A 19,848-nucleotide genomic window follows, 5' to 3' on the forward strand; every position below is an offset into this window, starting at 1 on the left:
ATAATATAATAATCATTAATAATAACAATAATAATAATAATGATGACCACCATAGCAACAACATAATATACAAAACACATGATGCACAATGCAATAATATACAAAACAAATGATGCACAATGCAATTGCTCACCAACTGCTGAGTGATGCCCAGCCAGTTCCTGAGCAGCAGCCCCCAACCAACTTTCCCTCCAGTTTATATACTGAGGGTGATGCTATCCAGTATAGAATATCCTTCTGGTCAGCTGAGGTCAGCTGTCCTGGCTGTCTTGTGTCCCCCAGTGTCACTGCTGGCAGGATATGAGAAGCTGAAAAGTCCTTGACTTAGTATAAACTCTGGTTAGCAATAACTAAAACATCAGTGTGCTATCAGTTATTCTCATACTTGATCCAAACCACAGAACTGCACTAGGTATGAGGAAGAAAATCACCTGTATCCCTGCCAAAACTAGGCCAGTGTCAGACTGGAGCAGAAAATGAAGCAAGGTGTAAGGTTGTGTGTACTCTAGAGTAAATTGAGGGGGCACTCTGACATAAGCATCTGAATTCATTTACTGTAAAGTCCACTACAGATTATTCCTACAGCCTCCTGACTTATGCCCTTACCCAAATGTGGGCACGTTCCCTCAGGACTCATACAGAGACATTCTTGGATTCCATCACCATCAGATGTAATATAATTTCCTTTTACAGAGCTATGAAAAGTGTAGGAGGACTGTTCCTGCTTCCTCGTTACAAAGTGATTGCATTCAAGCCTGAGGTAAAACAGAGCACGACTTCTAAATCCAGAAACCTCCAGCCTGGGGTTAAACAACTCCTGTAAACCACTGTGCCATTTTCTACAAGAGTCATGACACACAGCTCAGGCTATCTAAAGTGGGTGAAAAGCCACTGAAAAGTTGTGGTACCAGCTCTCCAAAACAGCTACTGAGGCAGTGGAGCTTACAATGGGGAAAGACAAGGAAGAAATCTGTGAGGACGTAGAGATGAAAAAAATCTGAGAGGAGTTCTTACTCATTCTTCAAAGTGTTTTCTGGACCCTTTGGACTTTACAAGCCACAGGGTGGAAGTAGCTGGGGAAAATTAGGTAAATAAGGAAAACAAGAGATTTCTTGATGTTACTAGCTGTGTCACAAATGCTGAGTGGCTGATGACAAAAGCATTTAGCTCTGAGACGGGCACACTAAGGAGCTCGGTCCCTACCTCAGTCCTCAAGGCCTGAAGGAAGCAGATACCAAACATCACAGCCATCCCACCTTCCTAGATGGCATTTGCACCCTGTGTGGCTGGCCAGTAATCAGCCTCATTGAATTATTTAGGTTGCAAAAGCCTTCTAAAATCATCAAATCTAATCAGTAACCCTGCCAAGTCCACCAACAACCATATCCCCAGGTGCCACATCTACACATCTTTAAATACCTCCCAGGACGGTGACCCCACCACTTCCCTGGACAGCCTGTCCCAGTGCTTGACAACCCTTCTGGGGAAGAAATTTTTCCTAATACCTGAGGCCACGATTTATCTGATATTAGCTGTCATCTGCAACCAAAGCCCATCACATGAGGCACTGTACAAACACACAGTCAGAGAGACTTTTCCCCAAAGATTTTTCAAGCTAAACAGAGAAGACAGCTGAATAAATTGCACGCAGACTCTCTTTAGAGAACCTGTCAAACACCCCTTCGTAAAACCAGCTGTACTAAAAAAAAAAAAAATTATATTCCGCCTCTTTTGCTACATTCCTTGATAGAAAACATCCATATTTTGGCTCTGTCTCATACTTACCGTTATTATACTGTCTGTGTACCACTTTAAATAATCTGCTTCCAACAACAGAATATTACATGGATACTGAAGAAACTTTTCCTAATATCCAATCCGAACGTCTCGTGGCACAGCCTGAGGCCCGCTCCTCCCGTGCTGTCACTTGTCACTCGGGACAAGGCCGCAATCCCGCCGCTCCTCCCAGCCGCCAGGGGGCGCTGCACGGCGGAGCGGCCTCCCCGGAAGTGACGGTGTTGTTTTCCTGCCGTACTTCCCGAGGCCGCCATGGACATCCTGAAGCGGGAGATCAGCAGGAAGCGCCAGCAGCTGGAGGAGAAGGAGCTCCTGGGGGTGAGGGCGGCCAGCATGGACAGCAGGAGCCGCCCGGGGTGTGGGCCCGCGGGAGGGCGGCGGGGCGGAGGCAGGAGCGGCCCGGGATGGGCCGGGGAAGGGGGCGCGGGGCGGCCCAGGGCCGGGTTTCCCAAACCCGGGATGAGCCAGGGTGGGATCGGGCAGGAGCCAGCAGGAGTCTGGGGGCGCGGATGCAGCCTGGCTTCAGCCTCACTGTGTTCCGTGGGGTTTTGGGGCTGGTTTAGTTTATTCGGGCACCGGGAGATGGGAAAAGTCAGTGTGATCTTTGGTGAACAGAGCGTGGTTTCTTTACTCCCCACAGCCGCCTTCTGTCCATACCCGGGCAGGGTGTGAGCAGTGTGTGTGCCTAAAAACCCCATCCCCGGCCAGGGTGTGAGCCGTGTGTGTGTGTGCCTAAAAACTCCATACTATAGGGCAGGGTGTGAACGGTGTGTGTGTGCCTAAAAACCCCAAACCCGGGCAGGGTGTGAGCGGTGTGTGTGTGTGTGCCTAAAAACCCCATCCCCGGCCAGGGTGTGAGCCGTGTGTGTGTGTGCCTAAAAACTCCATACTATAGGGCAGGGTGTGAGCAGTGTGTGTGTGTGTGTGTGTGTGTGTGTGTGCGCCTAAAAACCCCATACCCGGGCAGGGTGTGAGCAGTGTGTGTGTGTGTGTGTGTGTGTGTGTGTGTGTGCCTAAAAACCCCATCCCCGGGCAGGGTGTGAGCAGTGTGTGTATGTGTGTGTGTGTGCCTAAAAACCCCATCCCCGGGCAGGGTGTGAGCAGTGTGTGTGTCTAAAAACTCCACAGTACAGCTGAGCTCCTTTCAGGGGTGTCTAATTTTGAGTTTTGCTACCAGAGGCTGAAGCAGGGAGCTGCAGTCACAGGCTATTGTACGTCACGCAAAGCATGAAGGACAAAGTCGTAGTTTGTATTAGTCAAGGAAAATGCTTTGGGGTGATCACATTTTCCAACTGTTGTCTTTTCAGGCACATTTCTACAAAGCTGCTCCAAGTAAGCTTATAAAATATTGTGTGTAAAGGTGATCTCTCCCACCTCCTTGATTTAATGTCAAATGATGTGTTTAGTATGGTTTATCTAAACAACCTGGGCCTGGTTGTGCACCAGTCTGAAGTGTAGCTTTATGCACCAAAGAACATCAAGGCCTTACATAACAAAAAACTTGGGTTTTCTAAAGTGCTGGCAAGCACATTATACTTTTAATTCTGTTTATACATATATCCTGCAAAGTAACTCTATATTGCTGATTTCAGAGGTGCTTCCAACTAGTTCTCTTTCTGTGGCAGTGTAGGCATCTCTGGGAAAGGATGTAGCTGAGTTCATCAAGCCAAGTAAGAAAGTTTGAGCCATTTTTGCTCAACTGTACAAAACTGTGAACTGGTAACAGCTCTCCTCTCTTTTAGGGAAATAAGAAATATTTCAAACGCAGTGAGTTAGCTAAAAAGGAAGAAGAGGCCTACTTCCAGAGATGTGGCTACAAGGTATGGAAATTGTTCTTCCAGGACTTAGTGTGCTTATTTTGAAGTCTGCATTTTTTTTTTCTCAACAATATCAATGTTGTTAATGATAATTGTTGTTCTTTGTTCAATCTGTTAATGTTATACATTAGCCTGTAAATGAGAAGCCACCTGGAGAGGTATGACTTTCCAAAACCATTTTCAATGCAGGAAAAGATATGCATGACATACAGCTACTTAAGTTTGTGTTATGGTTTGGATTTTATTTCCTTTTTGTTTGTTTGTTTGTTTTTATTTGTGGAAAGCATGAAGTGGTTTGGGGTCAAAGCTTGTCTTCCTTTCTTATTAAATTGTGCTGTTAGGCATGAACACTGGATCTGATATAGCCACCTTCCTCCCCTTATTGAGAAAAATGGATACATTTGGATAATTTTATCCAATCTTCATTGTCAAAATGTCCAAAAGAAATCGGTATAGTGTGGGTGTGCATCTGCCAACTCTCCTAAATTTGTGTTTGGGTTTTGGCCATTAACCACCCGGCACTGAAGCTATGCAACAACAGCATTTATGTTCTTGCTGGCAAAATATTAGAAACAATTGGTAACCTCAGGTGCATTTTGCAACAAATGGGTGATCTGGAAGGCTTTATCTGCCTTGTAATGGTGTCAGGGCAAGAGTTTACTGAAATGGAAAGAATGTTGTTGTGTTTTAAAAGTGTGTATGCCTGCCTGCCTGCCTGACGGGGTGTCTGGGAGGGGGGATGCATTCCCTGGGGAAGACAGTTTCATAATCTTGTTTGCTGTCAGAGGACACAAATAGGAGCTTTGTTTTCAAGTGACCTTTACCCAGTTAGTGACTTATTCTGAAACCTTGATCTGTTTGTGCATATTTGAACATCAATGCCAAAATGATTCTCGGAACACGCAGCATAAAGTCCTGGGAAAGCTCTGTGAATCTGGCTGCTCTTCTGAGTGGGGATGGCTGCCTGATGCCTTTGGAGCATTAGCTTGAATTCTTCAGAACCTGATGTGCTTAAAGTGGTGCTACCTGTGCTGCTGCAGCACCAGTTTTGGTGTGAAATGCAACCGTGGAAATGGTTTTAAAATAAGTTACTTTGTAAAATTTAGTATCTTTTTAGAGCCTTCTAGACTTCTGCATTTGTTCTTTACTCTGTTAATGAAACATGGAACACAGACTGATTTCCTTTTAAATTCATATGCCTTTTTACTTTGCTTAGACTTAATAATTTGGAATAATTTCATTTGCTTGAAGAAAGCACTGAAACAAAAATAACAGTAGTAAAGGTACTGCTTATAACTTGGAATCCAGCTGACAGAATGGATCAAATCTTTTCTTCCAGTGCTGCTATCTCTTTATGATTTCAAGAATGATTGTAAGTTAAAATTTGTATGTGTCTTCTGCTCTGGGAGTATATTTTTAAAAACAAAATTTTACACCGTTCTTCCATATTTTCTGTCCCCTGTCAATTCCTCCTTCACTGCATTGGTAGAAATTTTATTTTCCCCCTTCCTCTATGTGTTAGACATTGATTTAATTGTCTTTCCCTTGTTCATTCCAAACACCTGCAGTTGTAGGATTGATTTCTTCTGTGTTTGCTTATACAGCATTGAATGTAAATTTGTGGCTGAATCTTGTAGCTGGAGCCCCAGGAGTGGATCCTGCTAGCCTCATGGAGTCACACTGACACCTGAGCAAGGCTCACACTGTGGCCTGAAAGAATAAGAAAGCTTCTTAAAAAAAAAAAAAATTCTGTCCTGTACCTTCCCCAAATTGATCAATCCAAACACAGGCTGCCCATGCACAGGGAATTCTGCAGGCTGCTTTAGCATTAATTGGATTGTTTCCCTTTTAGCAAGTACAGAAAGGAAATAAATTAATAAAAAACAAAATATGAGTAAGAGTTGAAGATATTTCTTTATTATAGGAATATTACCAGCAGCAATCTGCTCCTGCTGTCAGAAGTGTTAAATTTGAGCTTATACAGGGAGCTGTAGTTACATGGCTGCTGTCTCAAAGTTACTTTGATCCAAGAGTTGTTTTGCATTATTAAAATACTGAATAATGAAGAAGGAATGCGCTCTTTGATTCAGGGGCCTTCTTTTAGGCTAAGAGGAGTTGTTAATGATACCCTGATCCTATGAGGAGTTGTGTCTTTTTGGGCTGGTTTTTTTTTTTACCTGCAAGAAACTGGCAATGTTGTTAGAGAGGTGCATTACCTAAAACAAGGTTAGAGAGGTGCATTACCTCCCAAAACCCAACAGAAACTGGTTCACTGCTAACTGTGCTCAGCTCGCTGAAGCTGCAGGTAATGAACACTGTAACTGGCACTGACCATGGAAGAATCAGCTCCACTCTCACCCTGCTCTGGGATTTTCCTTCCTGTCCTTCTGTCTGTGCATGTGCTGGTCCTGGGGAGCTGGATGAGGAAGTGAAGTGGGCTGGGAACAGTACCAGTGTTTGTGTTTGTCAGAGTATTTTCTGTTCGAATAACTTCCCCCTTCTGGTTCATCCCACAGTGATGCAAATGGTCCTACATGGGTAGGAAGGATGGAACAGGGGCAGGAATCAACAGGCAGAGGGTGGATTTGCTATTTTTGGCACCAGTGCTGGCATCTGCCTGCTAAAGTGACAGCCAAACTTCAGCTATTGTCCTTTCTGTTTGCTGGAGAGATTGCTTCCTGAAACCTGCAGAAGTGTTAGTTAATTGCTGATGCTATCAAGAATTTTTATTGTTTTATGAGATGCAATTAGGGACCATGAAACTATGAAGCTACAAGTTTTTATTGTCATATTCAAGTCTGTGTTCCAGAGTTCTGTATCTTGCCATCACTGGTTATCACTATGTGGCTTTGTTTCCATTGCACGTGAGTAACTATGTCTGTTGAATGTAGGTACAGCAGCAGGAGGAGGAGGAGAAACCACTGGCTGCATCAAATCCTGTGCTGGAACTCGAGCTGGCAGAGGAAAAATTACCAATGACTCTCTCCAGACAGGAGGTAAAATCAATTACTATAAACAAACTCCCTGAGTTTACAGCAAATACACTTGAAATTTCTTGTTAGGGCTGTTTCATGCAGCGAACTGTACTTTTTATTAAGCTTCCATTTTTGCAGTCAGCAGTTAATGATCATCTTTTCTTATCAGTGCTCTGCTGTACAATTGAATGCGTAGGGAGGTATAGGTGGGTAGAGCTTCTCTGTTACAGGGATTTACACAGATGTTGTATAACATTTTACAGCTCTTTCAGAGTCATACCCTGAATATCAGCATTATCCTTGGATAGTACTGAAGATGACATGCTGACTTTTTCCAAGATTTTATTTCTCTGAGCTTGTTTTCTTTGTAACTCGTTTGTCTGAGCACAAATTTAGAAGCTAAGTTTTGGAAGTTCACCTTAGCCTCTAGAAGAAACAGTCCTAAAACCAGAGCAGCTGGGATGTTCTTTGCCTTTTCTGATGATAAAAATGCCTATGTGGATTTAAGTTCACAAACAGATCCACACCCCAAAGCAGAAGCAGGAAGTTCAGAAGCACAGAATGCACTCTAATCTTGGGAATACTGAAATTCACAGCTGAGGTTATCCAAGCATGTCACACCTCCCCTTTATTTATCAGGATATTCAGGTTTTTACAGGACTTGTAATGGGGACTGTTGGTTTTGTGTTTGGTTTGAGGTTTGAATCAGGTTGAGGGAGGCTTTTTTCACTTCTGTTATATCTACTTTTAAAGTGACTATCCCATTAGATTTTGGCACTCTGTATTTCCCAAATGCTTAATGATGGGGCTTTTCAGCAGATCATCTGCAGCCCAGTTGGTATTTTTATTGCCAAGACAAATAGGTGAGTGAGATTATTGTCAAGTTCCTTTGTGATTTTGAAAATGGTTTTTAAGCTCTGCCAGAGGGATGATTTTTGTGTATTTGTTTGAACAAGTCAGAGCAGGAGGAAGTTCAGCTGTATCAAACAGCCTGGGATTTTATGCAAAATTTGGGTTGGTAATATTTGGAATGACCTTTTACTGAAATACCGTGGGAATTTTATATTTAGATTGTAAAGTGTCTGGAACATTTTTCTACTGCTTAAAATATTGCCATTTCCTCTCCAGTCCAGCTCAGCTTGTTATTCTAAGCAAAGTAAATAAATCTGTCATTCTGGATTTTATTTTGCTTCCTTTATGCGTCACGGAGTGCTTTGATTCTTTTCAGGTTATCAGGAGGTTACGAGAGAGGGGTGAGCCCATCAGGCTGTTTGGAGAAACAGATTATGATGCATTTCAACGTCTGAGGAAGATAGAAATTCTTGCACCTGAAGTGAACAAGGTGAGACTGGCTCTCAGTTACTTATTTGTGGTGGGTTAATCAGTAAGTGATCACAGAAAAGTTACCAAAAATAATTTTCAGTAACTGTTAATTTTCAGGAGGAGGGGGTAATAGACAGCAAAGAGAATATATGCTCTTGTCTCTTTTTTTTTTAATCTGAAAAATCTTATTAAATATCAGAGTTTTGTGCACAATTATAATTATGTTGGAGAATTCAGCCCCAGAAACCTACCAGGCCCTTGTCAGTTTGAAAAGGGGTCTTCAGGTGGCACTAATACCTCAGCTTGTTCTGCCCTGCTTTTTAATAAGCAAAGAACAGTCATTTACTATTTAAAATAATCCTGTATTTGTGATTATGTGCACCACTGAGAAGGCACAGGTAAATAAGAGCAAGACTGCATACTGTCTCTCTGGGATAGAAGTGATTTTTCAAATCCCTTCTGGAGCTATAGCTTGTTAGGTTATGGAAACATCATTTTTCCCCCTTCTCTTTAAAGTAACCATCAACTCAAAAACTGACTTGAAGATATAATTAATTTATTAATTTTGTCTTAATGATCAGTTAAGTGAGGAGATATAGTTGGAGTTTGTTTTGCATTCACTGCTAACAAAATTTACAGCCTTACTGACAGAGTGACAATTTGCATTTTCTTCCCTAATTTGTGGCTAACGGAATTATTTCAAATATCTTTCCTGGGTCTGCCCATAAAAGGGAAGCCTTTTCCTCTCCAGGTCTTTGAAATGAAGATAAACAGATCTAGAAATAGAAGGTCTGCTATGAAAGTTTCCCCTCCAGTGACATCAGTCACAGGAGCAGGATTAGGAAATAGAGAGCCCATAAATAGGGTTGTGCTGGATTTTTGTTACATGATTCAGTCACTCCTGTTGCTGTCTAGGGGGATTCTGCATGTTGCTTAGTCAATCAGCCTTGTGGTTCAGACATTTTTAGGGTAACTAAATGATTAATAGAAATACTCCAGACAGGCAAGTATGATGATGGAAGAGGGGAAGTAACTGTGCATATCCATTCCCTGTGGAGTGGTTGAATTTATCTGAGAGTAAGAAATGTCATACTTCTTTATAGAGCTCCATATTTTATGTCTCAAGACAAGAAGGCAAATCCTTCAACTGGTTAAGGCGAGTTCTGTGCTATATTTCAAAGGACCTTTTAAATTTATATATATGGTTTTAAACTGATTCTGTTTTTTTTAGTCACCCCTTCTAAAGTTGAGGGTTTTAAACAATGAATCTGTGTAAAACATTCTGCTTGTGTTTAAATAATTTGTAATAAAAGCAAACAACATTATTTTTTCTGGCACTGAAGGAGTGAGACTTATTTGCAGCTTTTTTCAGGGCAGATGTGAAGACTTTTAGAGCTGATACTGGTTATGGTCTGTTTTTTGTTTGTTTTTGGGTGGTTCAGTGCTTGGAAAAAATGACTTGAAGAAAGTCCTAGAGGCTGATTCCATCCTCCAGGCTTTTTTTTTTTTTTGGTGAAAATACTGTAAAATGTGTTTTTCATAGGTATGAGCACTTCAGAAGTTCATGCACCTGCTTTTTGTTAAGTGCTGAAGCAGAAACTGTTGGAGTTCTGTTAAATTTAAACAATGAAGCAAAACCTTTATGTGTGCTTTTACAGAATTTGCACCTTGAACAGAATACTTACAATGACAGTACTGAACTACTTTTATTTACTTGACTTTTTTTTTATAAATCAGTCTTTTTTCTTTTTTGTTTTCTAGGGCCTGAGAAATGACCTGAAGGCTGCTTTGGATAAGATTGATCAGCAGTATCTGAATGAAATTGTAGGCGGCCAAGAAGCAGGAGATGATGACTCCCAGAACGACCTGAAAGTCCATGAGGAGAATACTACTATTGAAGAACTAGAAGTATGGGATAGATCATAACTAAGGGATGTTAGGTGTAGTATGTTGCTGTGAGAAAGCTTCAGGATGGTTTAGACAAAGTTGTATTCTTTTCAACAGCTGACTTAGGCATTTGGAAGTATTCTTAAGGGGAAAGTTTAGGTTTGTAAGCCTGGGGTTGCATTGTAGATGCCTACAAAAGACAAGTGAAAATTCAAGTGGTCTTTGTTCACAACACTTCATCCCAAAGGGGACAGGTGTTGCCTGCAAAGACAGTGATACAGTAAAGATTGGTTCTGCAGGGATTTCAGAAGTAGGGAATTTAACTGCAATACATTACCTGGTCATAAATGCCAAAGCCTTTCCAATTAATATTTTGAGAGGGTTATAAGGTCAATATCAATTACCTTTCCTTATACAAGGAACAAGGGCTCAAAAATAGATACACAGAAAGAATGTTTGATGTGAAAGCATCTAGGACAACAAAAGAGCATCAGAAGTGGGCAGACTACAGGAAATATAAGAAGTGCAGAGATAATGTGTCCCAGAAACCTGAGTGCAAATGGCTGCTCTGTTCTGAAAGAATCCCGTGGTGTTTGTGTGAGTGAGTGGAGAGTGAATGCCAGGAAATGCATCCAGCACCTGGTATTTCAGGATAATGTTTTGAAAAGCACATTAACTTGAGCTGAAGACTTTTACCCTTAATCTTCAAAACTCTTTGCAGGAGTTAATCTTAATAATGTCCTTCCAAAAGTGTGTTTAAGAAATAATACGATTTATAACTGAAAGCTGAAGTGAATACGTTATTATTAAGAGATAGCCTGTTTTTTTTTTGTTATGGTGCCAGGGGTTCTGGTTTAAAATAACTGCAGTACCAGAATGGATAGCAGCTCTTGTATTGGAGCTGCATTTTATTGATCTGTTAGCTCTCAAAATAACCCCTTATTGTAGGAGTAGAGCACTCTTGGTTTGAGCCATGCAAACAATCTTTTTAGAAAAAGTTGCAAAACAGAGTCTTAATTTTGTGTTACTTCAGCTGCATTGCCTTGAGCATAAAGGCTTAAAAAGATTTGACTCCAAGTCTAAAAGATTTTTAAAATAAAACTCACTTTGGAAATAGATCATAATCCAACCATACCTACTGGAAAATGTTTATAAAACTTACTATTAGTATTTACAGTTTTGAGGTTTTGGCAGGATGGTGGAGTACTGGAGCATACAGCTGGGATTTTTAGTGGTTTGTTGCTTGGTTTTGGGGTTTTTTTAGAAAAGATCTGTTCAGTCAAATTCACAGTTGCAATTAAATGGTAAAAAAGCCCCAGTGCATCAGAGAATTGAAAGAGCATAGCAAAATAGTTAGGTTAGTTGATGGCTTTGGGGATCTCAAAAAATCCAGTGCACCCACAGTTCCCCTTAATACAGTGCTGTCAGACAGCTGCTAATTATACCAATAGCTTAGTAGTTAATGACTGAAGAAATACTGTTGCATTGACTTTTCAGAAATAGTTATATTGGCATTGTGATGTAAATGTTTTTAATAGATGAATGAATTTCAGTAGCATTTGTAGCTGTTTCCTGGCCGGTGCTTGGGATTTCTGACGGAATTTATTGCAGTTCATGGTGCAGTGAACCATGCTCTGTTGTGGTGGTGCTGGCAGGCTAGACAAAGTAGAAATAATGGCCCTTTTTTTCCTCTCTGTTCCAGGCTTTGGGAGAATCCTTAGGACGGGGTGATGATCACTATGATATGGACATCATAACAAAGTTCTTGAAGGTAACAGACTCTAATTACTTTGTAGTTGTGTCATGTTATTATTGCCATGCTGATACATTTCAAGATTAGAAGGGTGGGTTTCAGCTGCTTCAGAGGAAAATCTCACACGTTGTGTGTAAGATGTGGGTTTTTTGAAATGCTTGGCACTCCACAGCCTTTGTTAGTCACAACAGTGACTTGTGCCAGATCTGGGAAAGAGCTCTTGGGAGAGCAGCATTCTTCAAAATCTGGTCCTGCTTTTCCAGACAAAATAAATATGGTTTTGATTTTCATGTGATATTTGAGGCAGTTGCCTCTGTGTAGTACTGTGGCATCAAAATCTTCAGAGGAGTTTCCTTGTAACAGTGCAAGCTAAATTGGACTGTCACCTAATACTGTTAGTGAAATTAGAGAGTTTTGAAGGAAGTCCACAGGTTCAAGTGGATGGCAGGAAATTGTTTCCTTGTTTCCTGGCAAGAAACCTGTGCTGCCTCTCAGCTGAGTCAGCCAGTGCCTTTGTAACTGTTGTGGTGATCAAAGTCACAGCAAGAGTTGAAGCTTTAATTTGTATGTGTACATATAAGATAAGAGGATTGTTCCTGTCCCTGCTTGCCTATCCTTCTGAAAAAGGTTTTACCTCCTTAACTCGGATTTTTCCCAAAAACTCACTTTGCCTTGGTTGCTTAGCCATCAGTTCTGCCTGATGTGCTGGGGAAGTCACTAGATGGCACCATGACACAGATGTGCTTGCTCCCTGCAGTTCCTCCTGGGAGTTTGGGCCAAGGAGCTGAATGCCAGAGAGGACTACGTGAAACGGGGCGTGCAGGGGAAGCTGAACAGCGCCACTCAGAAACAGACTGAGTCCTACCTGCGGCCGCTCTTCAGAAAGCTCCGCAAAAGGGTGAATCACCTTAAATGCCTTTGCTTTCCCAGATCAGTGCTCTTTCTAGGGCAGTGGTAGTCTGCCTGAAGGAGAGGGGATGAGTGAGTTGGTTACAGTTTCTGTATCTAGAGCTCCTAACGCCCAGTTCTGACTTTATCTCAATCAGTGAAATCTGCCCACTCACTGCTTTTCCAGCTGTTTAAAGCAGCACCTGCTCCCTGGGTTGCAAACATGACAGAAAATTGGGGTTGCATTTTGCACTTTGCCATCAGCTACCAGGTGTAACCGCTTAACCTCTCCTCTTCAGATCCTTCATCTGAATAACGAACATGTTTTCCTTTGTGAAATTCCTCAAGCTAGGGTACTCACTAAACTTTGTATAAATGCTGAGTAAGGTGGTTTTCCTGAGCTGCTGTTCTGAAGTAAATGTCTTCTTTTTTTTCTTCTCTCCTGTAGACACTTCCTGCAGACATCAAAGAATCAATAACAGATATTATTAAATTTATGTTGCAAAGAGAATATGTGAAGGTAATGTTTGTTTGTACTCTTCTGTCATGTTCACACTGGTTGTAAAAGATTGAGTTTATTGCTTCAGCATTCCTGTTTTTTTTTCATTGTATAGCTGGAAATACAACATCTATCCCAGCAAAATGAAAAATGGCTGTGAAATGTTAGGCTCCAAGTAGTGTTTGATCCACAGCCTGACAGAAGATCTTTTGAGATTCATAAAACTGCACAGCTTTGTAAACATGATGAAAATTTTTCTCAGAGATGGGTATATTAAGTTGCAGAGCATTCCTCTAGAGGAAATTCAATGTTCTAAGGTTAAATGAAGGTATTGAATAGTAATAGGGTGTTGATGATTAGTTAAGAATTAATTGAGGCAAACTGAGTTATTGAATATGAGGCACTGTCCCTTTCTTTGTCTACACTCACATAAAGTGGCCTGGTAAGGTTGAGATAAGTTAATGAGAAGATTTTTTTGGATGGAGTCTGCTCACTGGAGGAGGCAGAAGTACTTTGGGACATAAGATCAAAGGGAGTTAGGTTTTATTTGTAGCTGCCTTCAGAAGTGAAACTGAAATACCAATAGCATTTGCTGAAGCAGCTTGTGTATGCAGAGGAAACTGAGCTGTCTTTTGCCTTTAAATTTCTAATATTTCTTACTATTCATGTGAGGATTTGGGATAATTTGTCAAGTAAGCAAGCAGACCTGCTTTTGATGCTGAAAAAACTTTATATGGCCTAAGGCAAATTTAATCCAAATCATTTGGAAGCAGAACTGAACATGTGGGATGTATGATAGTGGGGTTTTATATTGAAGCATTTTTTTTTTCTCTTGGTTGTCATCATTATGTGGAAATTCCCTTTGCAATACCTTCTCAAGCTAATGAGTGTGCAGGAATGTGGTGTATCTCTGGGTTAATCAGCAGTGCTTCTGTCTCCTGGAGGTGCATGCCTTTAAGTAAACTTCACAGAGATTTTGGATGACTTGACTACACATTTGGATGTTTTGTTGTTTTGTTTTTGGTTTGTTTTCTTTTTGTTGCATTGGCTAATGCTTTTACAGATACTCACATCCTTTTCAATTTTGCCTCCTAAGAGACTTGTCTCTTTTTGCCTGCTCTTGTCTTCTGTCTCTTTTTGCCTGCTGCTTGCTTTCTGCAGCCTGGTGAATACTGTCAGCCATAAATTCTCGCTGCTTTGTTAGTGGAAAAGCTTGAAAGATTTTAATTTTGAAATCAACATGTTGACAGCAGGCAAATGCCAGAATGCAAGCTGTCCACTCAGCCTTAATTAACCCTGTTGTGACAGTCCTGCAAGGGTCTTTAATTGCATGTTCACATACTGTTTCATCACAAAAGTATATTTAAGTCAGCAAGTAGGTATTTGACTAAGCCTGTTCAGATTCTGCCTCATGCAGGTGATGACTGAGCTCTGTCCCCTCCTCTGATTTGCTTTTGAGTCTGTCTGCCACCCCCTGCCTTCTTCATTATTCACCTCTCTTGTTCAGTGCTAGCTGGAAAGAATCTGCACCCACTGGACATGATTGCTGTTTCTTATTGTCCAGTTGCTGAATAGGAGGTGGTAAATGAACTCTATCAGTGAGTTTTGTAGCTGCTGTCTAATAGAGAAGGAATGCCTTGTTCCATGTCCTTCGGGTTTTTTGTATAATTGTATCTGTCACTTGCTGGTTCTCAGTTGTTATGTTGGGGTTTTTTTTAAGCTTTATGCTGCTCTTCCTTTCTCCCTTTCTTTCTGTTAATTTTCCCTTCAAGTTTTATCCCTGTTTTTCCCCAGGAATGTTGTCTATTACATCTTTAAAACAGGATCTGCGTTCTTCATGGGGAAATTTATTTTTTGATTGATTTACTGCTGCTACTGCTCTGGCCTTAAGCATGGTTACAAATGTAACCTTATTTAACCAGAGATGATTTAGTTGAAAATAATCCCAGTAAACCTTAGTTTTGGTCAAAGTAACCAGACTGCCTTATCCAGTTCCTTTTTTTCCTGAGGGAAAGTCCAAAGTCCTTTCTTCCCTCAGAGTTGCACGCGGGAAGGCGCGCAGTGCGGTTGGTTGATACCATGCGGTGACACCAGCTCAGAGAGGCTGGAATGGGTGTCTGACTGCAGCTGGCAGTGCAGCAGTGCTCTGTGTGGTGCTGCTGCTGTGGTGCTCAGTGGTGCCCTTCCCTGTGCAGGCCAACGATGCCTACCTGCAGATGGCCATCGGGAACGCGCCCTGGCCCATCGGCGTCACCATGGTCGGCATCCACGCGCGCACGGGGCGCGAGAAGATTTTCTCCAAGCACGTGGCCCACGTGCTCAACGACGAAACTCAAAGGAAATACATCCAGGTAATGTCAGCTTTGGAAACACAAGAGGTTTGCTTGTCTAGGGGGATCTTTGAGAAGCACCAGTGTCAGGTGATGTGGTAAAAGGGTCCCAGAAATGGACAGGTTGGTTTGGGTCAAGCATAACATTGAGGTAATAGGTAGCTCATCCTGGACCTGAAGGCTCTTCAATGCTGGGCCAGGAACAGTCTAAGGGGCTTTGCTGAGCTGCTGTGATCCTGCATGTACACCAAAGCAGCTCTGAAGACAGGTTTGATTCTTCTGAGGCCCCTCATTGCTTAACTCATACTTTAAACTTGCACAGAATTTAATACTGTGAAATTCAGTTCTTCTGACTATTTCTGCAACTAGATAAATGCATTCATTAAGTTCACCAATCTGGGCTCAAAATTCCAGGTTAAATTCCTCCTGGGTATCTTCATACCCATGTGAACTTCTGGTTGTGGAATTAGTAGCAGTGCTGTTTTTCTGTTCTGTGCTTTCAACACAGTGGGTGGACAGGTCTGAGGAAACAAGCCTTCTCTCTTTGTGTTTGGTTCTTGCCAGTTACAGTTTCATTGAGATAAAAAAAACCTTCTGGGTTAACTCTGAAGCCTCCAAGGCAGCATCATGGAGCTCAGAGCTCCTGGCAGGGGAGGTTTATATAAATGTCTTCCTTCTGCAGTAGCAGAACTCCCGTTGCTTTTCAGCTTCTGCAGATCTCTGCAAGGAAATTGCTTGCAAAATACAACTTCCCCTTCTGCTGAGGCTCTCTGTATTTGGGCTGAAGTATAACCATTGGTTTCTCTTCAACTCTAGTTTTTAATTGCATAACATGAAAAAATATTGTGAAGTCACAGGGATCTCCAGACACTCACAGAGACAACAAATTAAATTTGTAAGGTGAAATTACATGTAATTGGTATGTAATTACCAATTATTTTGTAAGGTGAAAAATGGCATGTGGATTATGCATCTTTAGAGACAGGCTCCAGTTATGCTTGGAAGTATTTAATGAATGAAATAGTTTTAAACTAGATAATGTTTGTGGTCTGTGTTAATCCATGTGGTCATAATGGTGAGTAATTCATAGAATCCCAGAATGGCTTGGATTGAAAGAGGCCTTAAAAGACCATCAGCTTCCAACTCCCCTGGCAGGGGAACCGTCCAGACCAGGCTGCTCAATAATGACCTTCTCTGTCCATTTGCCACTCCTGGAGCAGAAGGATCTCTTATCATATCATGCCTTGTGGAAGATGTCTATGAATTCCCCAGTTTGTCCCTTCTCTGCTTTTGGGGCTACATCTGTTGGCTAAGGAAATCCAGCACCCTGGAGTGAGAACATCCCAAACAAGGAGTCATTGTGGTGCTGGGGCAGACTTTCCATGCTTGCCTGCATTAGAAAGGCCAAAGCATCATCCTGTTGAATCATTTTCCCTGAGTGAGGAGCTGCCTTCCATGAGGAGAGTCTCATGACAGGGACATGACTCTGCCATCCTGGACTGCAGTGTCACTGCTAAATTACACTGCCACCACAGCAGTTGGTTTCTTCTTTGTCAGACTTCTCTGTGTGACTTGAAAAATAATCACAGGGTTCCTGACATGATGGTTTTTAGGAATTGATGCCTTGAAAGAGCTGAAAAGTCCACATTCTGCCTTTCTCCTTGGTTGCTTCAGTTTGCAACTGTGGTGTCCTGTGTGGTACCACAGTTCTCCTCCTGAGAAGTGTTTGGTTCCTGCCTTGGCTGTGCAGCTTGTTTTGAAATTGCTTTTTGCTCTTTAGAATTTTGATATTCAGCTTTCTTTTTAAATGTCTTGAATTATGCTATCATTTGCCCCCTTTGTGATAAAGAGGGATTACAGAACTGCTGTGATCCTTCACTGTGAACCTTACCAGGTGGAACTGAAGCTTGTAGCCTTTTTGATTATGCTACAAACTCCTCTAACATTGAAGAGAACCTCTGAACAGAATAACAACCAAAATAAAAATCCCAACCTCAAAATAGCAGCTTTTTAATTCTTAAGCTTAAGAATTCTGTAGGCTATCCAGTTTGTTCAGCAGCTGCAGCCTTATTACAGAATTGTCCTTGTTTTGTTAATTCCTAGGGGCTGAAGAGGCTCATGACCATTTGCCAGAAGCACTTCCCCACGGACCCTTCCAAGTGTGTGGAGTACAACGCCCTGTGAGGCTCTGCAGGGGCCAGCCTGGGACTCACATTTCAGTCTCCAGCACCCAGAGAGGATGGAAAAGGCAGATTTGGAGCCTGAACACCAACAACAACTTGGGGTGGGCTTTGCAAAAAAAAAAGGAGATTTTTTTACAACTTCCTTTTTCCAAACCCTGTTTATTTAGATTTATTTTGAAATCTGTGCTTTTTGCTGAACACATCCAATGTACAGCAGAGGGTTTTGAAGTGTTAAAGACCAAGACAATGACCAAAGGACAATGCACATGACAACTGCTTTTATTTCAGTTTGCTATTCAGGGAACTGTGCAGACCGAACAGTTTCCCACAATTTAGAGCTTTAGGTGAGTCTCAACCCTGCAAGGAGCATATGTGGAGCTTTTTTTGGCTGCTTTTGCATTGGAGACTGACGTGGGGAGATGATTAGAGGGAAGCAGTTCAATCTGAATCTTGGTTATTTCTGTAAATATAGACTTTATTGGCTAATCTTTCATGTGGTATTTATCAGGAATAAAAAAAAGGTTTATATATTTCTCAGCCTCAGTGCAAAGAGTTTTTGATCTTGAACGCATCTGATTTGGCTTTTTTTTTTTTTGTAACGACATTTTTAATATAAACCTTCTGGGCTTGGGGGAAGTAATCTTACAGCTCTTGAGGCTTTCAAATTCCATTTTTATACATCTGGAGAAAATTTTCAGTCTGCTGGGCATTGCAGAGAAAATAATTAGGACCTCCCATGACCATGAACAGTATTTCTAGCAGCCACAAATCTTTACCATTGTGTATCCTGACTGGGAATGGTGAGGAAACTCGTGGGAACGATGATGTCTAATTCTGCATAAACAGTGAAATACTGAAACTGTTAGTTTTGAGCGGAACCACTTCCTGAAGAAAAGTGTCACTATTCCATTGAATGGGTTTGTCTGGGTCCTCACTTTGACTGGCAGCTTGGAGCAGGAGCTGGAGCTCTCTTAACTTGTGTCCCCTGGGTGTTCCCAGTGTCCTGTGGCACAGTGAGAGACACTGGGGGATGTGAGCTGGGAGGGATATCTTGGAGGGCTTCAGGTTCTTCTGGAGACTGTCTTAGATTCTGAAGTGCTTCTTTGGACACAGGAAAATTTCAGTCTGGAGTGTTTGACCCCAGAGAAAATGTCAAGAGCTTAGAGTTTAGAAGTAATAAAATAAGAATTCTCACTGTCTCTTGGGGGAGAGGCCTTTGGGAAGGAGATGGGGATTTGTGGGGAAAAACTGGGCAGATGTCAAGAGCATGGAAGAGTTTCATTAAGAGTGGTTTCTGGTGATCTTCTTTGCAGTGCTCTGTACAGTACATTATCCAAAGATACTCTTTGGAGGCATTATTACAATGGAAACACTTGTAACACTGCAGTCTTATCCCTCTCCCCACCCTGATGGTTTCCTGAACTGTTTCTAAATCTTTATCTTGACCTTAGTTTTGAACTCTGTAAATAATTGAGGTACAATATTGTCCCTTGTTCAGAAGAGCTGTAATTTCCCTGGAAACTGTAGCAAGTGAGTAGCCAGGAGATGGTTTAAGGAGCATTTTATCATCTGCTTCAACCGGAAGTGGATTCCTTAGGGGATCTCTAAGAGTGCTAGATGGATTTTTCCTTCCTGCCTTAGAGCTAATTACTGAGGAGAATTTTAATGGTACCCTGAGTGCTGGTTTGAGTGGGGATGCGCCTCCTGTAGGGATGTGAATTTGAGGTTGGAATGTCTTAGTCTGATCAGGTTTTAAGGAATGCAGTTGAAGCATTGTGGCTCCTTGCTGACAGTCCCTGAAATACAGCCGCCTTGCTTGAATGAATCCCTTGACAGAAGAACTTTATCCCCTCGCAATCCGTGGAATGGTGCTGTATGGGGAGCTGAGGAGCTGGGAACTACTTTCTCACGGTATGTCCCTGTAAGAGTTTCCAGCTGTCCAGCACGTGAGAGCCAGCTCTGCTCCTCGGGGAAGGCGGGCCAGGGGGACACTGCTACAGCAGCTGCTTTTCATCATCGCTGTGAGGCTCTTTGCAGCTGGATGGCCCCAAATTGCAGCTACCAGACCGTGATCAAATAGTTAATAATGCCTCTTAGCCAAAAAAATCCCAACTCTCAGTCTAGTTCAGGGAGGAGTGGGTGTGGTGCAGCTGTCACACTGCTTGACAATTTGGGTTTTGTTTTGTTTTTTGTTTTTTTTTTTTTTTTTGTGGGGAGGGTATGTTTCAGTTTAGCAATTTACTTTTCCCTCTAGGCTTTTCCAGATGTTTATTTCTGATAATTCTTGCAGAAATAACTCTCCTGAATCCTAAGCCTTGTAGCCTTGGGATGAAGTTGTGAGTTCACCATAGCAGTGTCTGGAGTGGTTTTGGGACTTCAGCGTCCTTGGTCATTAG

General features: G+C 41.9%; 1 protein-coding gene across 2 annotated transcripts; it reads left to right on the forward strand.

Moving 5' to 3' along the window:
* Positions 1-2,019: 2,019 nt before the first annotated feature.
* PRPF18 (pre-mRNA processing factor 18) lies at positions 2,020-17,989 on the forward strand. 2 transcript variants are annotated; one of them, XM_033058698.1, is made up of 11 exons: positions 2,020-2,115; positions 3,540-3,617; positions 3,746-3,772; positions 6,506-6,610; positions 7,818-7,931; positions 9,674-9,820; positions 11,502-11,570; positions 12,310-12,450; positions 12,889-12,960; positions 15,135-15,290; positions 17,373-17,989. In XM_033058698.1, the coding sequence occupies exons 1-11, from the start codon at positions 2,050-2,052 to the stop codon at positions 17,451-17,453; spliced, it is 1,056 nt and encodes a 351-aa protein (XP_032914589.1). In that variant the 5' UTR covers positions 2,020-2,049; the 3' UTR covers positions 17,454-17,989. The 2 variants fall into 2 exon arrangements, with proteins under 2 accessions (XP_032914589.1, XP_032914590.1); XM_033058699.1 differs by lacking the exon at positions 3,746-3,772.
* Positions 17,990-19,848: the final 1,859 nt, after the last annotated feature.

This window comes from Catharus ustulatus, chromosome 4, assembly GCF_009819885.2.
Source record: "Catharus ustulatus isolate bCatUst1 chromosome 4, bCatUst1.pri.v2, whole genome shotgun sequence".
In the NCBI taxonomy this organism is placed as follows: Eukaryota; Metazoa; Chordata; class Aves; order Passeriformes; family Turdidae; genus Catharus; species Catharus ustulatus.